This window comes from Nothoprocta perdicaria, unplaced genomic scaffold, assembly GCF_003342845.1.
Source record: "Nothoprocta perdicaria isolate Ctin4 unplaced genomic scaffold, notPer1 scaffold_9, whole genome shotgun sequence".
Taxonomy (NCBI): Eukaryota; Metazoa; Chordata; class Aves; order Tinamiformes; family Tinamidae; genus Nothoprocta; species Nothoprocta perdicaria.
The window spans coordinates 7,147,160-7,167,172 of record NW_020456198.1 but is presented as its reverse complement, the minus strand read 5'-3'; the positions used below and the strand labels follow the sequence as shown (position 1 = coordinate 7,167,172).

Genomic DNA, 20,013 nt, shown 5'->3' with positions numbered 1-20,013 from the left:
CACCAGATACTTCACAGTAGCATGTAAAAAGGGAAATTTATTTGTGCAATCTCAGCTGATCTTAAGCCCTAATTAAGCACTTTATTGTAGAGGACGCTCCAACAACACTGTGGCCTCGGTGTCCCTTTCTTGCCTCCCGGGTGTCCACCGGCCCCGAGGCTGGTGAAGGCCCACGGGGCACCTCCCCACCGGGTTTTAGCCGCATTTATAGGGTACAGAGACACCGCTCGGGGGGCATCGCTGCCACATCGGGGGCTCGGCGCTCCGGCGGCTCCCTGAGGGGACTCTGCCTTCATCTTAACAGCCCCAGGGAGGGAGGGCAAAGGCTGGCGAGGAGCCCGGGGCCAGCGCCAGCCCCGAGCGTCCCCTTTGGCGGCTGCCCCGGGACCGTTCGCGCCGGGGGAGCCGCGGCCCCGCGCCCGGCGCTGCCGGCGCCCACACGAGGGGCGACTCCGCGCCCGCCTTCCCGCCCGGCCCGCGCGCCGCCCGACTGCGCATGCGCCTCCCCAGCGCACCGCCCCCTCCCCCCTTGGGCTGTTCCAAACGCCCCTTCGGCGGAGGGGATGCTTTAAAGAGCGCCACTTTCTCCCCCCTTAACCCATGCTTGGGTAAACGCTAACACTTCTCCTCTTATATATAGAATTTAGTGATTGTTTTAACTCCATTCAAGGCGTGTGAGGTGGAAGCAAAGGGCGGGCTGCGCTTTTTGGCTTTCTACACCCCCCCCCCCGCGGGGAGGTTGGTGGAGCCGTTCCCGCTCCGGAAGGCGGGGGGCGGGGCGGGTGGGAGCGGGCGTTGGGCGCGCGGCGCCGCTGCTCGTGTGGGGAGCGCGGGAGGGAGCGCGGGCGGCCGGCCGGGGCGGGGGACGAGGACGAGGACGAGGCCGCCGCTTCCCTCCGCGCCCCTCGCCTGGCCCGCTCGGCGCCGCCATGCCGCCGCCCAGCCAGACGCAGCTCCCGGACTGGGAGGGCCTGAAGCTCCGCGTGCGGGCCCTCATCGACACCCACCGCGTCATGATCTTCAGCAAGAGCTACTGCCCCTACTGCAACAAGGTGAGGGGTCCCCGGCGCCGCGCCGGCCGCCCGGCCTCCCTCCCGCCATCCCTACCCGCTCCGGGGCGCCCCCGAGGCCGCTGCTCCGGGAGGATGAAGCGGCGGGAGGCCTCTCACCGGCAGGCCTAGGCGGGACCCCGGGCGAGGCCTGGCCCTGAGGGCGGGCGGCCTTGAAGGGGACATCGCCAGGATGCGAAACCCCTTGAGAAGGGGCCTTATTCCTCTTAGAAAGAGGTGAGACCCCAAAGGAAGGTGCCTGGCGATCTGCATCCTCTAGACCTTGAGCGAGGGGCCGGGTGTTTGCACTGCCCGGCTGCTTATGTACCGGGGAGGCTGGGGGGCTGCTGCATGTGGTGCCGTCCCCTCCAAAGCACCAGCACCCGACTGATGTCCGGCTTGGGCAAAGCATTGAGGAACTGTGAGATATCCTCGCTGTTATCTTTGAAATCTGAGGCCAAAGGCTGCCTGCATAACAAGAGAATTATTCCAAGCTGTAGCCATAACACTTTACAGAAATAAGTATGACTTGGGATAAGAGGAGCAAAAAAATACATGTATTTTCAGCCCTAGTTGGGTTTGTCTGTCTCTGTCTAGATTTTACTACCCCGTGGAACAGCTGTAATTGGTGAGCCAGTGGCATTGAGGAAAAGCAGGGTCATCTTTGGAATTAGAGGATATCAGCTCTGTGTAATTGCAGAATCTCAGCATATGTCTGTAGGCATTGTGATTCTTGTGCGTTTGCAGAGAGGATGTGGCTCTGGTGGGGAGAACACACAACTGGAACTGCAGGATAGGGCTGTGGTATTCTTAAATGGAACTTAAAACCAGGAAAATACTTAAGGCTGCCTTCCTGTGTAGCTTAAGACACCGTAGCACTAGGGACGGGATCAGGTGTTGTTCTACCTCTGTAGAAAACATGCAAGTAAATTAGAACTAAATGAGTTTTTTGGGAAGAAAATTTTTCCTTGTGAGCAGGTGAGCCAAACTAATGCCCACTCTCTAAGGATGTTTGGGCAAATAGTTGCAGCATAATAAGCAATCTGCATCCTTCTAAAATTTGCTTACTTATCAATAGAAGTTTAGAGAACGGGGTCTTGAGTATAGTCAAAGTTACAGAAATGATAGTTTCTCTTAATGTTGTTGTTAATGCTGCCCACTGAAAAACAGACCTTAGTATTCTACCCATCTTTATTGCTGTCTGTGATGTTAGTTGTCATGGTCTGTCAACTGTTGACATGTATGGCATTCAGTCCAATATTTTTTTTAAAAAAATCATATAGTGAATGGTAACTTTTTAAAGCTTGTAACCTATTCTGTCGGTCTGTGGTGTGCAGTTGTTGCAGAGGAGCTAGAATAACACTCAGAGCTTAAGGAAAAATAGTTTTAGTTGTAGTCTGCTAGTTAGATTCCACATTAATAATTTTTTTCCTGAATTTCTTTAGGAAAAAAGACTCTTCCTGAGTTTTCCGTTAGGATTATTCACTTATTGGAAACAATGAGCTCTGAGTAATATTATTTTGAATGCTTTGAAAAGAAGAGCAAGTACCTGGAGTAATTGTACTCAAGAGAGATTTCCAAGAGAAAGAGTTCATAGGCCCTATATGAGTCTTTAATAGGGAGCAAGTGCTAAAATAGGAAGAGGAGAAAAAAAAATAACTGCCCATGTAGGAAGGTTTCCTTGTCTTACTTTTGTTTTTGGGACTGGAGTGAAAGGTGATATATGATGAAGAAAGCAGGAAGAAGCAGCAGCATGTTGCAAAAGGAGGATTAATGCATATGAAGCACAGAAAAGTCATGCACGAGAGAGCAAGTGATAAAGCACACGGAAATATTTGCAACAGTTTTGGTATTAACGTTTCTCTCCCTCCCCTCAAAGGCTTAGAAAACAGTGGAGGGAGTGAGAGAGCAATGGGTAACATAATGTTCTTGCTAGCTGTACTTTATTAATTCTACCAAGGCCATACAATTTGCAAGTGTAGTTACCCTGTGCGTACTTATCCCATAATCACATAATTTGGAGCTGTAAGAGAGTGGCAGAGTATGCTCTCTGTCTGCCTTTCATCATAGATGGTGGTTAGCTGTGCACTCTTGGTAGGATTAATTGAAAAGCTGATGATAGTTTAGCAGTTGTATGGAGTACTTTCAGCCCTAGTACAACCTCATTTGAGGTGTGGGGAAGAATTAATTATTTCAAAAGCACCTAGCTATGCTAGGAAAATTTAATATTGTGCTTTCCTTCAGAAAAAGAATAGTGCAGATATATTCTCTAAATGAATTCAGTAGATGACTGGTAATTCAGGTAAGCTGCTATGACTAAGCAGTTCTTCTACAAAGGCCGTTTATTGTTCCGTTGCTTTAGCAAAGTAGTAGGAAGAGGGTGGTGTTAGAATAACTTCCTTGCCGTAGCTTAACTGTTTTTAAAGTTCTTACTACCCCAAGGAGACTAATGTTGAGTAAAATAGAAATGCGTAAAGAAAACACTTTGTTTCTTTAACATAAAGAAGTGCCAAGTCTGAGCAGCGAAGAAGTTAACACCAACAACAGTGTTTGCACAGAACGTTTTGATTATTCTAGTCTCATGATTTTTAGTACACTCTGTATCCACTGGGATGGGTAATGACGTGTCAGTAGGTGGATCTGTAGGTATTGTGGAAGGTTAGCTGATATGCAAAACATTGGACAGGCAACATAACATATTACTTGACCATAGGAAGTTTACTTCAAACCTGCTCAGCTACCTGAACAGTAAAAAGCATCTCCAGGAAGAGTTTTCTAAAGTGTTAGACCAATTTCTCTGTTGCAAAGCAATTTTCTACTGTTATTAACTGGAGAACTTTCTAGTGTTTACCTTTTGTTGTGAAAGCTGGAAAGGTTTTGTAGGTAAATAAGGGTCGTTGCATTCATCAAAAGAGACGTAAGTGGCTGGATCAGTGACTATGTAGCTTAATATCCTGGGTCTGGCACTTCTTAGAGGAACTTTTTGTAGGAGGAGGAGATGTCCTAGAATGCCATTGCTTCTTCTCCAACAGTCTGTCTCAGGAATTTATGGATCTGAGGTTGTATTAGTCTTACTGAGTTAAAAGGCTCTGCTCTTACTAGTTGCTGTAATGGCTGTTTTGATTTCCTTGTAGTTTTCGCTCTGAGATGTCAGGTGAATATAAGTTGTGTTTTTTGTGAGGGCTTAATTTAACTGCTCTGGCTCACCATTTCTCCAAAATCATTTTCTGTTTACTTTCTCAATGTTATTTATGATTACTATATACCATCTTTTTTTACCCATCCTAATCATTTTCTTTTCTGAACTTGTCATCTGTTCTTGCTCTCCTATTGAAGATATCATAGCTGATCATATATACCTGTCACTTCATTATTTCAGTTTCACCTCTAAAACAACCGTGCCGTATTCATATAAAGTAAGAAAGCTATTTGGAACTAGGTTGGGGAAAATTGCCTGTTTTTCCTCCTATTCCACATCTGCAGCAGAGAAAAGAAATTGCCTAAATGCACTGTCTTAAACTTATCCTTTCTTGAGTGTGCATGTTCCAATGCATGTTCTTTTCCTTTGCTCTGCTTTGAGTAAGGTGTTAGAGCAGATGACATTGAGAGGTTTTTCTCAATTTAAATTATTATATAGTTGTAAAACTAACGCTGTCAATTACGCAAGCAGAGATTATTATATTACAGTTGCTTTATGATCTGGAAATAAACTAGGTAGGTAAGAGCAGTTACAGCAGCTTTGTGTTTGGATAAAGCTGGGAGTCCAATAGAAGGCACCGAAGCACTCATTTTTGGCTTAGTAACAGCGTAGATCCCAGCAGCATAAAAACACTTTGTTGTGTGTTGAAAACTTCAAAACTTGCTGATCAGCTCCACTCGTTCTTAGTGAAGTCTTTAGTCAATAAATGTAACATTAATCAGGAAAGCAGGTTGTGAAAGTATTTTTCTGAACTGGGAGCAGCTTCAATTGTTTTATTTTCAGAACCCATGCTGGCAAGAGGGTCTGTCACACAGGTATTTAGTGTAGTACTGTATCTTTTTCTGCAGCGGAACTTTTCACCGCTTCTTGCTACAACTGTTTTCTGATCAAGTAAGGCAACTATGAACAAAAAAAGCGGTTTTGGCCATTGCTTTACAAGGAATAAATATTGCCAACTGTTACAGTACCAGTGCTGTGGGAGATGTTGTTCGCCAACTGCAACGGCAGTTCGCAATTTTAGTGTCAGTAAATGAAAAGTTGCTGTTAGGTTGAATTTATACAGTTCTTCTAAAACTAGTTCTAGAGTGTATTGTTACCAGACTCAAACCAACTATCTTCTGTTACTGACATTTTCACTGTGACTTAAAAGTTGCAATTTAAGAATGTCCAAAAACCAAATTTTGCCCTCAGCAATATGATATATCTTAAATTTGTGAAAACTTTGCACTAGAGGTCTAGTTGTGCACAGAAAAGTCATATTTGTCTTTGTTACAGGTAAAAGAACTCTTCCGTTCCTTGCGTGTAGAGTACTATGCTTTGGAACTTGATGTGACTGGTAAGTAGAAAATACAGTCTATCGTGTGCTGCTTAGGGTAGCTAGAACTGGGTGACTCTTAGGCTGTCTTGAAATACCTGAAGGTTATTTTAAATTTATTATAACTCTTGATAAAATAGCAGTTAGGCTTTAATATGGATTTAAAACAGGATGTTTTTATAACTGAAGGTGTTTTGACTCCTCCTCTACAAATGAACTGATAAAGAATGTGAGGAATATTTGACTTGTGTCCTTCAGGGAAAAGCCTGTACTCTAGCTTTATTTCTCCTAACAGTTAGACTTTTGTGGCACTAAGTGAATTGTTAATGTTTGACCTGGTATGTGAGTGACCTTCATAAGGGAAGTTGCCAAGTCTTTGGAAGAAAGGGTAAATTCCAATACCTTGGATATTGCTAATGCTTTATTTTTTAACCCATAAATTGTAGTTTTAATGTGCATACTCTTCATTGTGGAATCATGTACATAGTGCATCTAATTTTAAGAAAAAGTAGTTTTTAACACAGTTCTCAATAAACCCGCCTTGCACCAGGGATAAGTTATTAATTGTGAGCTGTTATCCACCCATTTCTTTTGGCACTTAAACTTTTTTTTACTAGTGCTTTTCCTGAAGTATTTGAGATTAAGTAATATTTGGAAACCTTCACTAATTTAATGATCCAAAGCATATTATCTTAGTTATTTTTATTATATGAAAACATAAATTAAACTAATCATAGCCCGAGTTATGTACAACTCGAAGGTTTTTCCTACTCTTGTGCAACTGCTGTGAAATCCACATTGAGCCTGTTGAACCTGAAGATGTTGGTGGTTTGAAGGACAAGTCAAGTCAGGTGGGATTTTAAAACTAGAAGATTGAAGACTGTGTGGTGGGCACAGAAAGTATATAAGTTAGCATGTGCGTAAGCAAAAGTTTCTTCTTCTTGTATGCATCCAAATTCTCAAAGCACAAAGCTTCTGGGCAAGTTTATGTACGCTGGCAAACCCTGGCATAGAGCCTAGGCCAAAGCTAAAGAAGCTGAAAGAAAAGCTGTCAACATGATCAGGACAAGAATTCTTGTAATACCAAGTATCATATTGGCAGGCAGAAGCTCTAGTAGGAATCCAGGAAATAAGATGACTACACTTTATGACTGACTTAACACCAGACTGTGGGGTTTTTGCTTAAAGCACTACTTTATCCCTTGTATTTGAAGCATGTACTTTTGAGAAGTAACTTCTAGTCCACACGTGCGATGCTCTATAAATGTGGTGCTTAAAATAAAACTGTTTTTCTGGTGGGCTTAGTGTGTCGCAATATAGCCTTTAATACTTCAGCTTGTCTTAAAAGGTCACTTTGAAAATCATTCTATAATGTATCTTTTTTACATATGTCCCTAGATGATGGAGCCAGTATTCAGCAAGTGTTAGTAGAGCTAACAAATCAGAGGACAGTTCCTAATGTATTTGTGAATGGAAAACATGTTGGTGGATGTGATTCAACTTTTCAGGTAACTATTCTTTAAACATCAATTGGGTATCAACAAGACTATGGTGGGTGTTTGAGGGTTTGTTTTGTTTTCTGGAGATCAAGACACTTTTCATGTAATTCAACTACCTCATTTGTTAGTAAGTTAGATTATTGGGATGAAAACATACAGATGAAGTTTTATATTACAAACATGAAGTTTTTATTTTCTTGAACTTGCATCAAAGCAGGCAATGTCCAAAAATTCCAGAGCGTTCTTAGAAAACTTCTGTGGCCCTAAATATGAGCCATAGTATTGAGGAAATAGGCCATCTGCAGCCCTCTGAATTTGCAGTTTGATTATAACTATGCTTTTGAGGGCATAAAGGCTATTATGCAAGTAAGATGAGTAACACTTTTAAATATTTTCTAGAACTCTGAACTCCAGAATCACAGAATAATTTAGATTATAAGAGACCTCTGGAAGTAATCTAATCTGGGCTTGCCTTGTAAAGCAGACTCAACTAGATCAGACAACTCGGAGCTTTTGACTTTAGAAACAGTTATTTTTGATTAACAGATTGAAGTGGGGAATATCAGATGGAGTGACCTAGGTCTGATTGCTTAGACATCTGTATTAATTTGATTTTTTTTAAACAGGCTTACCAGAATGGATCACTGCAGAAACTTCTTGGGGACAGCAAAGTTGAAGAACCCTATGACTATGACCTCATTGTTATTGGCGGTGGCTCTGGTGGACTTGCTTGTTCCAAGGTATGATACGAATTTTACATTCAATAATAGGTTGCATATAAAGCCTCAATTTTTCTGCATCAGTGACAATCGTATAAAATAGTCTATAGTTTGATTAGTACTGTTCATTGTTAATTAGTGATCTAAGAGAAATGTGTGTGAAACTCTGGACCAGTTTCTCACTAGTTCCCAGTTGGGTTTAGGTTTCTGGCTAAGGATGGATTCAAAGGCTTTTCCTGTTCATTTGTGCACTTGAATATTTCCATGCAATAATCTGGAAAAGTCTCAGGCAACTCTTGAAGTACTCCAGTTTCCTTAAGATCCTGGATAACCAAACTTTTTCTACAATGGACTGTTTTCTGTTGTACTCTCAAGGAACTGACTCATTCTTTCCTCTAGTAAATCAGCCACAAAGAGAAGTGGTAGCAGATTGTGTACTTCTGTCACAGTTGGCTATTGTTCACAGTACCTCAGGACCCGAGATGTTCATTGTTCTAGCTTCTGCACTAAGGATTTGAACACACGCTTCCACCTCTGAACTAGTGTTCTAACCATTGGTTTACAGTTCAGATTGCTGCAACAAGCTTGGTAACTACTGTACGACAGTACAGTTAAGTATGCAATTTTTCCTAGGTCAATTAAAGGCAGCCTTGTGTGTCAGAGCATACTCTGTTCCGGTCGGTGGGAGAAGGTAGCTCCAAGAATGGAGACTCCAGAGCCTGTCTGGGCAGACCATTCATGGCTTTTGGCATCTTATTTTTGTATAGATGCAGAAGTGAAAAATTGGTGTGCATTGAATTTTTAGAAGAATAGCACCTTTTTGTGCAATTTGCATGTGTTGTTTTTAAGCAGAGGAGGTGGAAGAGCCAAATAGTAAAGACTGACTATCAGAAGAGCCTTCTATTAGTGTGAAGTGAATCACAGTCATAAATGAGAAGACAGGCATTTTTGGTCAAAGGAAACTTTGGTAATATTTACTTGTTTTTCTGACAGGAAGCTGCTGTCTTAGGAAAGAAAGTACTGGTGTTAGATTATGTTGTTCCAACACCGCTGGGTACTTCATGGGGTAAGCTTCCATTAACTTCTTGTCTTTAGTACTTGAGTACCAGTGATACATACTGAGTTGCTATGCATTATGGATTTGTATCCCTGGATATTGAAATAGAATTCCTCTCATTCTGGAGCATGGTTAATAAAAGACTTTCTTGCATGCATGTTCTTCTAAAGAGTTGCTTCTGTTTTGTACATTGTTAACTTATCTTGGTTATTTTGAAATCTTAGATTCTAACTGCTCACTTTGAAATCTGAAAATGGCCAGATTTTGTTTTTGTGTTTCTTTGTTCGTGTTCTTGTGTTTGTGGGTTTTCTTATTTTATTGTGGGTGTTTTTTTAGTTTGTTTAGCTCTATTTTGTGCATAGCTGATCTTGGCTTCCTTTAGAACAGATGGATGTGTCTATAGTTGTGGACATATAGACAGCTGCTGTCTGACTTTTAGTGCGACATTTGAGAGTTGAGAATATGAATAAGAGTCATCACTGACTGATATGGGTGACTAACAAAGTGCACAGTAAGAGAAGTGTAAATATCCTGTTCGTGCTGGTAATAATGGGCTGTTTCTGTCTTAGGACTTGGTGGCACTTGTGTGAATGTAGGTTGCATTCCTAAGAAACTAATGCACCAAGCAGCACTTCTGGGGCAGGCACTCCAGGACTCAAGGAAATACGGCTGGCAGTATGAAGAACAAGGTCAGTAGGAACGCAGAGGACAGCAAGGCAGGGTGCTGCAGAAGACTCTGAGCTTAGGATAATTTTTGTTTAGACACTAGTATAATAAATGCAGAGATCAGTAACTAAGTGAATCAGAAGGATTTCTCTCTCTTGAGTCATAGAAACCTTTTAGGATTGAAAGTTAATTGTGCTTTGTTCTCTGTATTAACTGAATTAAATGAAAGAACTTCTAGAATTGACTTTACAATTTTGGGTCATACTAACACAGGTAAATATAGCAGCACAAGATTTTAATGTGTGTCCTTATTAGCTGATGCTAATTATGGCTACTTGGCATGTCATACAATTAATAAGACTTAAGATTCTTTGAGGAGTTTGCTGCATTTTAATTTTCTTAACTGTGAAACTGATGGTTTGTTTCAGTTAAACACAACTGGGAGATCATGGTAGAAGCAATTCAAAACTACATAGGTTCTCTAAACTGGGGCTATCGAGTGTCTCTAAGAGAGAAGTCTGTGACATACATGAATTCCTATGGAGAATTTGTTGAACCACACAAAATAAAGGTATGCACTATGTTTAAAACTTCTCGTGTAGTTGACAGGGAGAACTTAAATTCTAAGGCTACCTTTTGAAACCTAACAAAGCAAAGGCTTCATGCTGAAACTGTCACTTCAACTTAAGTTAACATATCTCTAGGCGTCCCTGTTTGAGCAGGAGAGTTGGAGTAGATGATTTTCAGAGGTCCCTTCCAACCTCAACCATTTTGTGATTCTGGGATTTCAAACAAGTGAAGGTTCAGATTGATATTACACTTTAGGACTGTCACTGTTTGCAAACCTAGTAAGTGTTATGTAGAAGAAACATGGGCATCTGGGAACTGAAGTCTTCTCAGTAGATTGAGGCAGTCTCAGCTGCTCACTTCATGACAGAAGTCAACAGCTTGAGCCAGGAAAACCAGCAGAGAAAAGCTGTGAAACCTTGGAAACTCTTAATCCTGAAATGCAAGGACTATAGAAATAAACTCAGGTAAAGCGCTTGCATAAGAATGCTGGAGCTTATGCTGTATCAGCATAAGAGTTCAATTACCTGTTTTGCAAGACAAAACTTGTGCTGATGATCTTGCAGTAAGTGAAAGGTTAACTTAGAAGTGTTTATAGAATAAAACTTTGGTCTCTCATTGGGTACAAGTGTCAGCTTTCAGTATAAGTTTATGAAGACTGAACTGCATGAGTCACAAACCAAGGGAATGGCAATAAGGAGGGATTACGTGCTACACACCTTATCTTCCTTACTGTTATAGTGACCAGGTATATAGGTCATGCACTTAGTAGTGTCCTTGGTCTATGAGTGAAGTAGAAAAAAATTCAGAGTTTGGACTAGGTGACTTCCTGAGATCCCTTTCAGCTTGAATTATTCTGTGAATTGGAATGGAAGAAAAAATCCTTTTCTTGTATGGTCAAATAGTTCAAACTGAAAATGAAGGTCAAGTTTTGGGAGATATGCATTGTCAGGAAGTTGGAATATTAGGCTCTCTGAAAGCATGTAACTTTTTTTCTAATGGAAGCCTGAGTAGTAATTGATATTACTCTGGTGGCATTTTGTTAATCTTCTTGGAGGTTTATGTTATTTTAATCTTGCTTGAACAATCTAAATGAATAGTTGATGTGGACAGCATTCAAGAGGTAAATCCCATTAGGTCTACTAACTAATGTGGGACTATCCTGATGTTCTGGTTCACTGTTGCTCTTTGGTCATCTGCATGGCTTCTGTAAATGCAGTAGGCTTTACTTCAAGCAGCCTGTTCTTATATTCCAACAAGTCTTAAAGTCTTAATTAAGATTATGCAACTCTTAATTTGTCATAAAACCTATTTGTTATGATGAAGACTGTCTTAACTATGTTTATATAACAGGCAACTAATCGGAAAGGACAAGTAACCTATCACACAGCAGAGAATTTTGTATTGGCCACAGGGGAAAGGCCTAGATATCCGGGTATCCCTGGAGACAGAGAGTACTGTATTACCAGGTAAGATCAAAAGGCATTGTAGACTGAGTGTCAAATAAATGGGTGTTTATAAGACCCTTGCAACTTACTCTTCTTTTCAGTGATGACCTCTTCTCCCTGCCTTACTGCCCTGGCAAAACTCTAGTTGTGGGTGCTTCCTATGTGGCTCTAGAGTGTGCCGGATTTCTTGCTGGGCTCGGCCTGGATGTCACGGTGATGGTGCGGTCCATACTCCTTCGAGGATTTGACCAAGAAATGGCAGAGAGAGTAGGTGCCCACATGGAAACACACGGTGTAAAGTTCATCAGAAAGTTTGTACCTTCTAAGGCAAGTACTTACCATTTCTTCTTTCCACGTGGTGTAACCTTATTTGTTAGAATATAGAGTATTATAGAATGTAGAGTTATAGAATATATTCTGTAGAATAGAATGTGCATATTAGAATAGCTCATGTGGAATGCAAATGCTTTTTGAGGCTAAACTTTTAATACTATCAAAAGGTCAAGTTGTTAGGTCAAGGTTTAAAGTGCTGGTGCTCCGGGGCTGTGCTGTTTAAAACTAAGATTATATGTATGTATCCAGGTTGAAAGGCTGGAGGAAGGCATGCCTGGAAGACTGAAGGTGACAGCGAAGTCAACGGAGGGGTCAGACATTTTGGAAGGAGAATATAATACTGTAAGCATTTGTGGATTTGGCTTATAGGTATTGCTATGGAAGTGTGTTTAAAATATTTTAAAAGTGTTCAGGAGAAAAGTAAAGGGAGGCTTTGCTTAACAAATTGTTCACAAACGAACAGACCACAAACCTGCTAGAAAAATTACATAAAACTTGAATATTCAGATGAATTGAGCTCTATCAGAATCAGTGAAAGTTATTGTTTGGAATTTAGTTCATGTGAATATTGCTATTTCTGTTCTTCTGATGTTGTTCGGCAATTTGTTTTATTGCTTGAGACACTTAAGGGCATGATTTAACAGACTTGATGTTGAAGGATTTATGTCTGGGCCCAGTTATCTTGAAGTTTTCCAACCATAATGATTCTATGATGAAACTAGTTAAACATACTATTGTGCCTTTCAACCATGTGCTTTAAAGTTTTTCTAACAAAAATAGGAGGATGATCAGCATAAAACTTCCTTGGGTATAATTGCTGCATATAATTTCATTTCCCAGGTTTTGATAGCCATTGGTCGTGATGCATGTACCAGAAATATTGGTTTAGAGACAATTGGTGTCAAAATCAATGAGAAGTGAGTATTGCACATCTTTTCCAAACTACTTATTTGGATTATTCTGTATCTCTTTCTAACAGTGCTACTGATGTTTTTTAAATCACTGCTATTATAGTGAGCAATTCAGTATACCTTTAAACCCTTTGACACCCTTGAGAAAAAAGCGAGTGAAATTACTAATGAGCTGCATTTCTTAAATACCTGTTTCTTAAGGAAATTGTTCTGAATTGATGATCATTTGTTGATCACTATGCTAAGGAATAGTGCTTTTTTTTTTTTAATATTAACTTCATTTACTTTGAACCTACAGGTTAAGAATTCCCTTGAATCCAAGGCGTTATTCATTTCCCTTCCTTAACTCTAACTTGCTCTCTGGCTTTGTTAGTGTACAGATTTCAGCACTTACTGAAGGTTGTTCTGTGTAAGTGAGCTCAAACTTGAGGTTCTACTAGCAGCTCAATAAATCTGTGGGATGACTTTAAGGTATTTTTAGTAGGCTCTTAAAGCTTTAAAAGATGCCCTAGCCCTGGAACTCGCGTGACTAGAAGTCTAAGGATCTAAAGAAGCAGCAAATTACTTGCTTACAGTTAACTCTTCTCTCTGACACCAGAGAGAAACGAGAAGAAAGTTAAGACTAGTGCGAAGAAAGAGGCAGGATCATGTAGTTCAGGAGAGGGAAGAATCAGGACTAGTTTGCAGTAGCTATCAAATAAATCAACCTATTTAAACATGTGAGTGAGGCCAAGTAAGGAATCCAAATATGGATATATTGGAAGTCCAAATATCTTAAATTTCCTTGTCATCAGACTATTGCTGGGGCCAAAACTGGCCCACTGAATACAGAATATTCCTACTTTGCAAGAGGCAAGTGACCTGAATAACTTCTTGAAGAGAAGCATAAGCACACTTAATTAAAATGTTTAATACCCAGAAATGACATTTATTTGTAGCAGAGCATGTCTCATTTGATTTCTGTTTAGCTCTGAGAAAAGTCATGATACTGAAATCTTTGTTTTCTCCTTTACTTAAAGGAATGGGAAAGTACCTGTAAATGATGAAGAACAAACCAATGTGCCTTATGTTTATGCTATTGGTGATATCTTGGATGGAAAACTTGAACTTACTCCAGTTGCCATTCAAGCAGGAAAGCTGCTAGCCCGCAGGCTTTATGGTGGTGGCACTACAAAGGTAAAGCTCTAGGAGTACAATATTTTTCTCTATTTCTTGCCTCCAAATAGTAGTAACCTACAGGAATCAATTCGTCCATACAACCATGGACACAGAAAGCATAAAAGCTTTGAGTGTTTTGTAAAGCATTGGCTAATAAAACTTTTCCTCTCTAAAGTGTACTGTACAGAACTTGCACAATCTAAATATGAATTTGTGTTTTTATTTTTAGTGTGACTATATCAATGTACCGACGACAGTGTTTACTCCTTTAGAGTACGGCAGCTGTGGCTTACCTGAAGAGACAGCTGTAGAACGATACGGAAAGCAAAACTTGGAGGTGAGAACACTCAAGGCTTGCTTAACTTGGGGCTTTATTGAAAAGCCTTTTTAGTTTAGACTCTGATTGTAGTGTTAAAACAAGATAAGCTGAACAGGTCTTTGTGGAAGTAGTGAAGTGTTATCCTTTGGTTAAAAGACTTTTAATCCACTGGATGTTTAGCAGCAGTTGATTCAACTAGAATTTTGGGTGGCTGTTAGCATGCTGCCAAGAGGCGTTTGACTTCAGGGAGCTAAACTCGGGCTGAAACAATATCTATCTCTTTTATTGTAGTGAAGAAAAGTCTTCTATTGCTGGAATAGAATCTTGGGGTTATTTATTTCCCCCCTGCTCATTTGTGCTCAGTTTCGAATGAATTTCCTCCTGATTCTTTTTTCACCTCCCTAAGGCTTTAGTGGTATCAACTGAATCTCCTTGACCTTTAATGCTAGGTTCTGGCTTTTGCATTCCTCCAAGATATTTTCATTAGTGCTGTTTAGATGCCATATTCTTAAATCTTGTTGTGCTTCAAATATAACTGGCATTATTTAACTTGTGCTATTAATTGCTTTGTCAAATGGTTAAATTCATAGTAACTAGATATTAATCTTGTGTTCCTACTGAAGAGCTCTTCTTGCTGCACATACAATCTTCAAATGCTGTGTCTTCAAGTTGCAGCTGTTTTAATCCAGTCTTTAAATCAAGGATGCTTGTCCTGAGTTAAACTCTACTACTATTAAATTTTGAAGGAAAGACTGCTTGGGACAGGGGGAGGAAAATCACTGATCCTGTCTAGTATACATTGTGAAAGCGAAGCAGGTTAATTTTTATCTATTTGTAAAGATAAGGGTTTTTTAAGAAGAGAATATTATATTAGACTGAATACTTCATTAAATCCTAATGCACTTGTCATCTCCCAGGTTTATCACAGTTTGTTTTGGCCACTTGAATGGACGGTACCAGGAAGAGACAACAATACTTGTTATGCAAAGATCATCTGCAACAAATATGACAATGTAAGAAATTAGAATAGATTTCTTTAGTATATTCTGAAAATAAAGATTTTTAGACTAAACAAAAGCCTGAAAAGGTTATTTGACTTGCTTGAAGTCAGTTCTGTGCATTTTGTTAATATGCTTAAATACTTGCTTTCAAAAATTTAAACAAGAGGGAGCACTAATCATTTGAGCAATACTTAGGGTTTTATAATTTTTTTGGTATCAAAATGACTTTCGGAGGGAAGGAATGACAGAATGGAAGAATACAGTGCTTAAGCTAGGGGGAAGTGAGTTTATTCTCTGCAGCCCTCAGGAAAAGGTTAGGTGAACTCCTGAAGGAAAAAAAAGATGGATGTGTTTTGGGGAGTGTGTTTTGTTCGGACATTCGTTGGAAGAATTACTTTCTGTGGAAGGATCATAGTGGAGGAATGGACTTTCTTAGGCCTCCCTGAAATTTTGTTTTGTTGTTTTCCTCCCGCCGCTGAATATGGGAATAAGGGAATGTAGGGTCATTCAGTCATACAGTCTTTAAATCCTTGTATTACAAGGAATTTGTATCCCAACTTGCAAATTATGGCCAGACCTGTGCTAATATTTACCTGAAGGCATGGAAACAGCCCATGAAAATGTTTTAAAACAAAATGTTTGTCCTCCTTGATAAATCAATTTGTAAAGCAAGCCAGAACAACACTTTTTTTAAATCATTTGACTATGCTACATTAACTTGCTGCAGACACATTTTGTTACTTATTGAAACCCGTAAGGCTTTCACAAAACCTTGTTAAATGCTTGGCAGAGGAACAGACAGTAAATAGCAAACTGTTCTGTGTCAGATTTTTTACGGACGAAACAGGTCTTTTATCTGAATTTAGATGTGAGGAATGGTAATTGTAGATCAGCACTCTGAATGAGCCGTATACGTATAAAATAAGAAACTAAGAAAACAATCAGTTTATTTTAGATCTGATCTTCAAGGATTGATATGCTTCCACTCTGAACTAATTCTTGTTCTATTCTTACGTCTCAAAGAACCGTGTCATAGGTTTTCATGTTCTTGGACCTAATGCTGGTGAAGTTACCCAAGGTTTTGCTGCTGCAATAAAATGTGGTCTCACAAAAGAGTTACTTGATGAAACAATTGGCATCCATCCAACGTGTGCAGAGGTAAGAGAGGACAAACTGCTAATTCCAACTTTGGAGGTGAATGCTTAGGTGCAGGTAAAGAATCAATCTCATTATGAAATGCAATTTTTTATTGACTTCTAGCTGCATGTGTTGTATTAAGTGTTTGTTAGCTGTGCATTGCAGCCTGTGTTCTGTTGTAGCCATTCATAGAAATCTAGTGCTGTTGCTGTGCAAGAGGAGGCTTAATAGATGTAGCCGTGTAGATGACAGTAACAGCAACAGTAAGTTGTTGTTTTGGTATCTTACAGGTGTTCACTACATTGGACATTACAAAATCTTCAGGACAAGATATCAGTCAACGAGGCTGCTGAGGTTAAACCTGCTGTTTTATCTGTTTTCATTGTACACACTTGGCTCTATGGAAGCCCCAGTACATCCAACTACTTTTGGGCAAAATGTTTGCATCAGGACCACTGTCTGTACTGCAGCTGGGAGAGGTGCCTTTTAAAGCTTCCTGAGTAAATAGTGTTGCAAATGGAAACAGTATAACAGCAGGGAAAACTTGGACTGTAAATCCCAGCTTTGCTTGGAATCAGCACTAATGTGCTTTTTTGACGTTCCGGCTCGGAACCTTGCTATGAGGTGAGCTGCGACTGATGACTGCCATGCAAGGGTGGGAGAGCTCGTCGTCCAGTCAGATGACTGAACTTCTGAAGGAAATGAAGTTGCACAAATTAAAGCTAACTCTTCTAGTCTCCAGTGTCTTGTATAAATGCCCTGGATGGAGGGCAAATGTATAGCTGAATGATTCTTGCCTACGGTTTACACTTACTGATTTGTTTTTGATGCATTTTGTTTTACTTCAATTGTATTATCCACTTGAGGCAAAGTGGCACAAATTGGGTGCAGTGACAAGCGGTGCAGTTCAAGCACTAGATTCCTGTCTCAACCATCTACTTTGAAGCAATCTAAGATGTTGTTAACATTCATAGTTGTTTGACCTCAGGTAACTTGCCTTCAAGATACAAATTTCAGTGGTAGGAATCTTTTATGTTAGGACTGAAGTGCATGAACACTAGAATGCAAGACCTAGTCAGGTTGCTGTTGCTGTTCATGGGTATGTTTAGTCCTAATACTGTCTGCTTTCAGCTCTGCAGTGTAAAACATCAGAAGTGTAATATGTGGAGTACTCCTCCAGTCTGGAGGAGAAAAGTCTGAGCACTCTGTGCTACTCAGAGCAGGTGCCTGTCCCTGATGGTAACGTGCATTGTATGGAATGTCTCTTTGAAGCATGTGTTGCAGCAGAGAGCAATGGATAAGTGTGCTGTTATGCTTTGTGTAGTGTCTTGTATAGTCAGTAGTCTGAGACTTAATTCCACCCCTAGCATTCCGTTCTGGGGGAATTATGCTTGAATTTGGCCCTTTGTTTTTGTCCAAAGAGATGTTTTGAAAGACTATTCTGAACACTGTATGATAGTAAATGAACAGTTTTTAACTATTTAATCTGTGATGTATCATGGAATTTAAGTTCAATAAACAAAACATACAACAATTTATGGTGTCGGACCTCATGGCTTATGTTATTTCTTAAAGATTTTGTGCTTCAGCTGTACTGTTTATCACACAGTGCCACAACCTTTAGGCTTGAGCATGCTGGAATCTCTGCCATGGAGAGACAAGTTGTGTTACTACCTCTGTGGGCTCACTCAAAAATCTTAACCCACTTCTGTTTCTAGAGAGACTTCTGTAGGCTGACACTGAGGATAACCAGGAGTGCTGTGCACTTCAGAATACTAAATGTCTGTCTGTGCTGCAGCAGTTACCTGCGAGGTAGTTGCAAGATGCTCAGTGGCATCTAGCCAGATCATTAGCACCATATTTTGCTGAAGATGTTCTTGTTTTTAACTCCTAGAAACTTCTTTGAGTCTTGATTTGAGCCTAGTAATACTGCAAAGTTAGTACTTGAGGATGGAGACACTTGCTGAACTTGCAGGCTTGGCCCATCTACTTGCCATCACTTTGCATCAGTGACCTCGAGTGGCCCTGCCAAAAACTGACTGAAAACTTGTCTGTCCTAGGTCAGATGTTGTAGTTTGAAATAAGGTAGGCACAAATAGTGACTAGTCTCTGAAGTTGAAGTGTTTGGTTTCATCTGAGTGGTGTTAAAACTCCAAAATGGATTGGAATGTTCTGGTGGTAACAGGTAATATATACTACAGACTTCATATAAAATAAATAACCGGGATATAATTCACAAATAAAGTCATTCAGAAGACTTTGTCATGAGAAACTGACTGCTAATGGTGAAGTTTAACTTTTGTAGCCATGTTAGGATGTAGAAAGAAGGAACAAATTGTTATGTCAATGGTAACTCCTTGAATTTAATGTAAGCACTAATCAAGTTCCATTTCATATTCAGATTTGATTTGCAGGTTTAAGTTCAAGTTAATTGAACAATAATTACTGCTTATGCATTGTAACAATATACTAATTACACATGTTAATTTTATCTAACTTGCCCAGGCTATCAGCTCTTTTTAAATGATAACTTTACAAGCATTGAGCACTCTGTACAGTTAATTGTTTAAGTGTTTAACTCTTCATTTAAAATGTACAATAAGTAGTAGCAAGAGCAATTTTTTTAAACAATAGTAATTTGTCCACAGTGAACTTCTTCCTTATATTTCATTAGGCTGGAGTATAAAGTAGAAGTTGCCATGACAACAAGATTTAATTGAAAGCAAGGATTTTAAGCTTTACAGCATTTTTTTGGACAAGTAGGATTTGAGAAGTAAGAACCTGTAACTGTCAGCTTGCATAGCATCCCTCAGAATGCAGATTCTAAGGTTGTTTTCACAGTCTTTTTCATTTGGTCTATGACTGAGTTAAGTAGAATACTTTCTGCTTCAGTCTTTTTTAAAGTATTTCTGGACTCCGGATGTTGCATGACCTTAAATTTGTTTGCTGTCAGTTCTCCCAAGAACTCATATTAAGACTATATTACTTCTTATTCTCAAAGTCTACTTTTGTCTGGAGCCTTTCAGAGCTGCTGTATCTTTATAGCTTGTTATTTAAAACAAACAAAATGGTGTTCTTTGATATTCCCAGGGTGGTATGGTGGCCAGATTTGGGGAAGGCTTCATGACATCTTTCTGAAATCTGTGAGAATACTTGTGCCTAGTGTCGTATCATTATGGTGCCTTGGCCAACACTTACCTCCCTTCTGAAAGACCCAAGAGGAAGGAGGCATTTCCAGGCAATACAGTGTTAGAGCTGAATTGTTAGCTTGACAAGTCCAGGTTGACAGCCAGGCAGCTCCATCTCCAGGTGAGGAGGAACTTCTTTGCCCAGGGAGGTTGTGGAGTCTCCTCTGGAGATCTTCCAAACCCACCGGATGCCACCCTGTGCTCCGTGCTCTGGGTGTCCCTGGAGCAGGGGGTTGGACTAGATGATCCCTAGAGGTCCCTTCCAACCTTAACCATCCTGTGATATTCAACAGTTTACGTAATCTTCTCTTAGGTGAAGCAGTGTTTTTGTCTAGATACCTGATATTTATGTCTTTCTGTATCTGAACTGTAACTCTTGAAACAGTGAATAATCAGTAAAGCTGTGAGCTGTGTTGCTTTTAAAAAAAAAAAAAAAGGGGGGGGGGG

General features: G+C 40.1%; 1 protein-coding gene across 2 annotated transcripts; it reads left to right on the top strand.

The window, feature by feature from the left end:
* The first annotated feature begins 894 nt into the window (after positions 1-894).
* On the top strand, positions 895-17,826 carry TXNRD3 (thioredoxin reductase 3). Of its 2 annotated transcripts, none has more exons than XM_026052504.1 (16): positions 895-1,052; positions 5,524-5,584; positions 6,962-7,071; positions 7,689-7,802; positions 8,775-8,847; positions 9,408-9,527; positions 9,933-10,075; positions 11,425-11,540; positions 11,621-11,846; positions 12,102-12,194; positions 12,693-12,769; positions 13,783-13,939; positions 14,151-14,258; positions 15,158-15,253; positions 16,265-16,399; positions 16,669-17,826. In XM_026052504.1, the coding sequence occupies exons 1-16, from the start codon at positions 930-932 to the stop codon at positions 16,729-16,731; spliced, it is 1,815 nt and encodes a 604-aa protein (XP_025908289.1). In that variant the 5' UTR covers positions 895-929; the 3' UTR covers positions 16,732-17,826. The 2 variants fall into 2 exon arrangements, with proteins under 2 accessions (XP_025908289.1, XP_025908290.1); XM_026052505.1 differs by having other exon boundaries at positions 903-1,052; positions 8,775-8,791; positions 9,445-9,527.
* The last annotated feature ends 2,187 nt before the right edge of the window (positions 17,827-20,013 follow it).

What these genes read in the sequence shown, in the direction of transcription:
- TXNRD3 (XM_026052504.1), top strand. Translation starts at nt 930, where the DNA reads ATGCCGCCGCCCAGCCAGACGCAGCTCCCGGACTGGGAGGGCCTGAAG. An exon ending in TTTGGAACTTGATGTGACTG is followed by an intron (nt 5,585 to 6,961) that starts GTAAGTAGAAAA and finishes ATATGTCCCTAG; the next exon opens with ATGATGGAGCCAGTATTCAG. An exon ending in CTGGCAGTATGAAGAACAAG is followed by an intron (nt 9,528 to 9,932) that starts GTCAGTAGGAAC and finishes GGTTTGTTTCAG; the next exon opens with TTAAACACAACTGGGAGATC.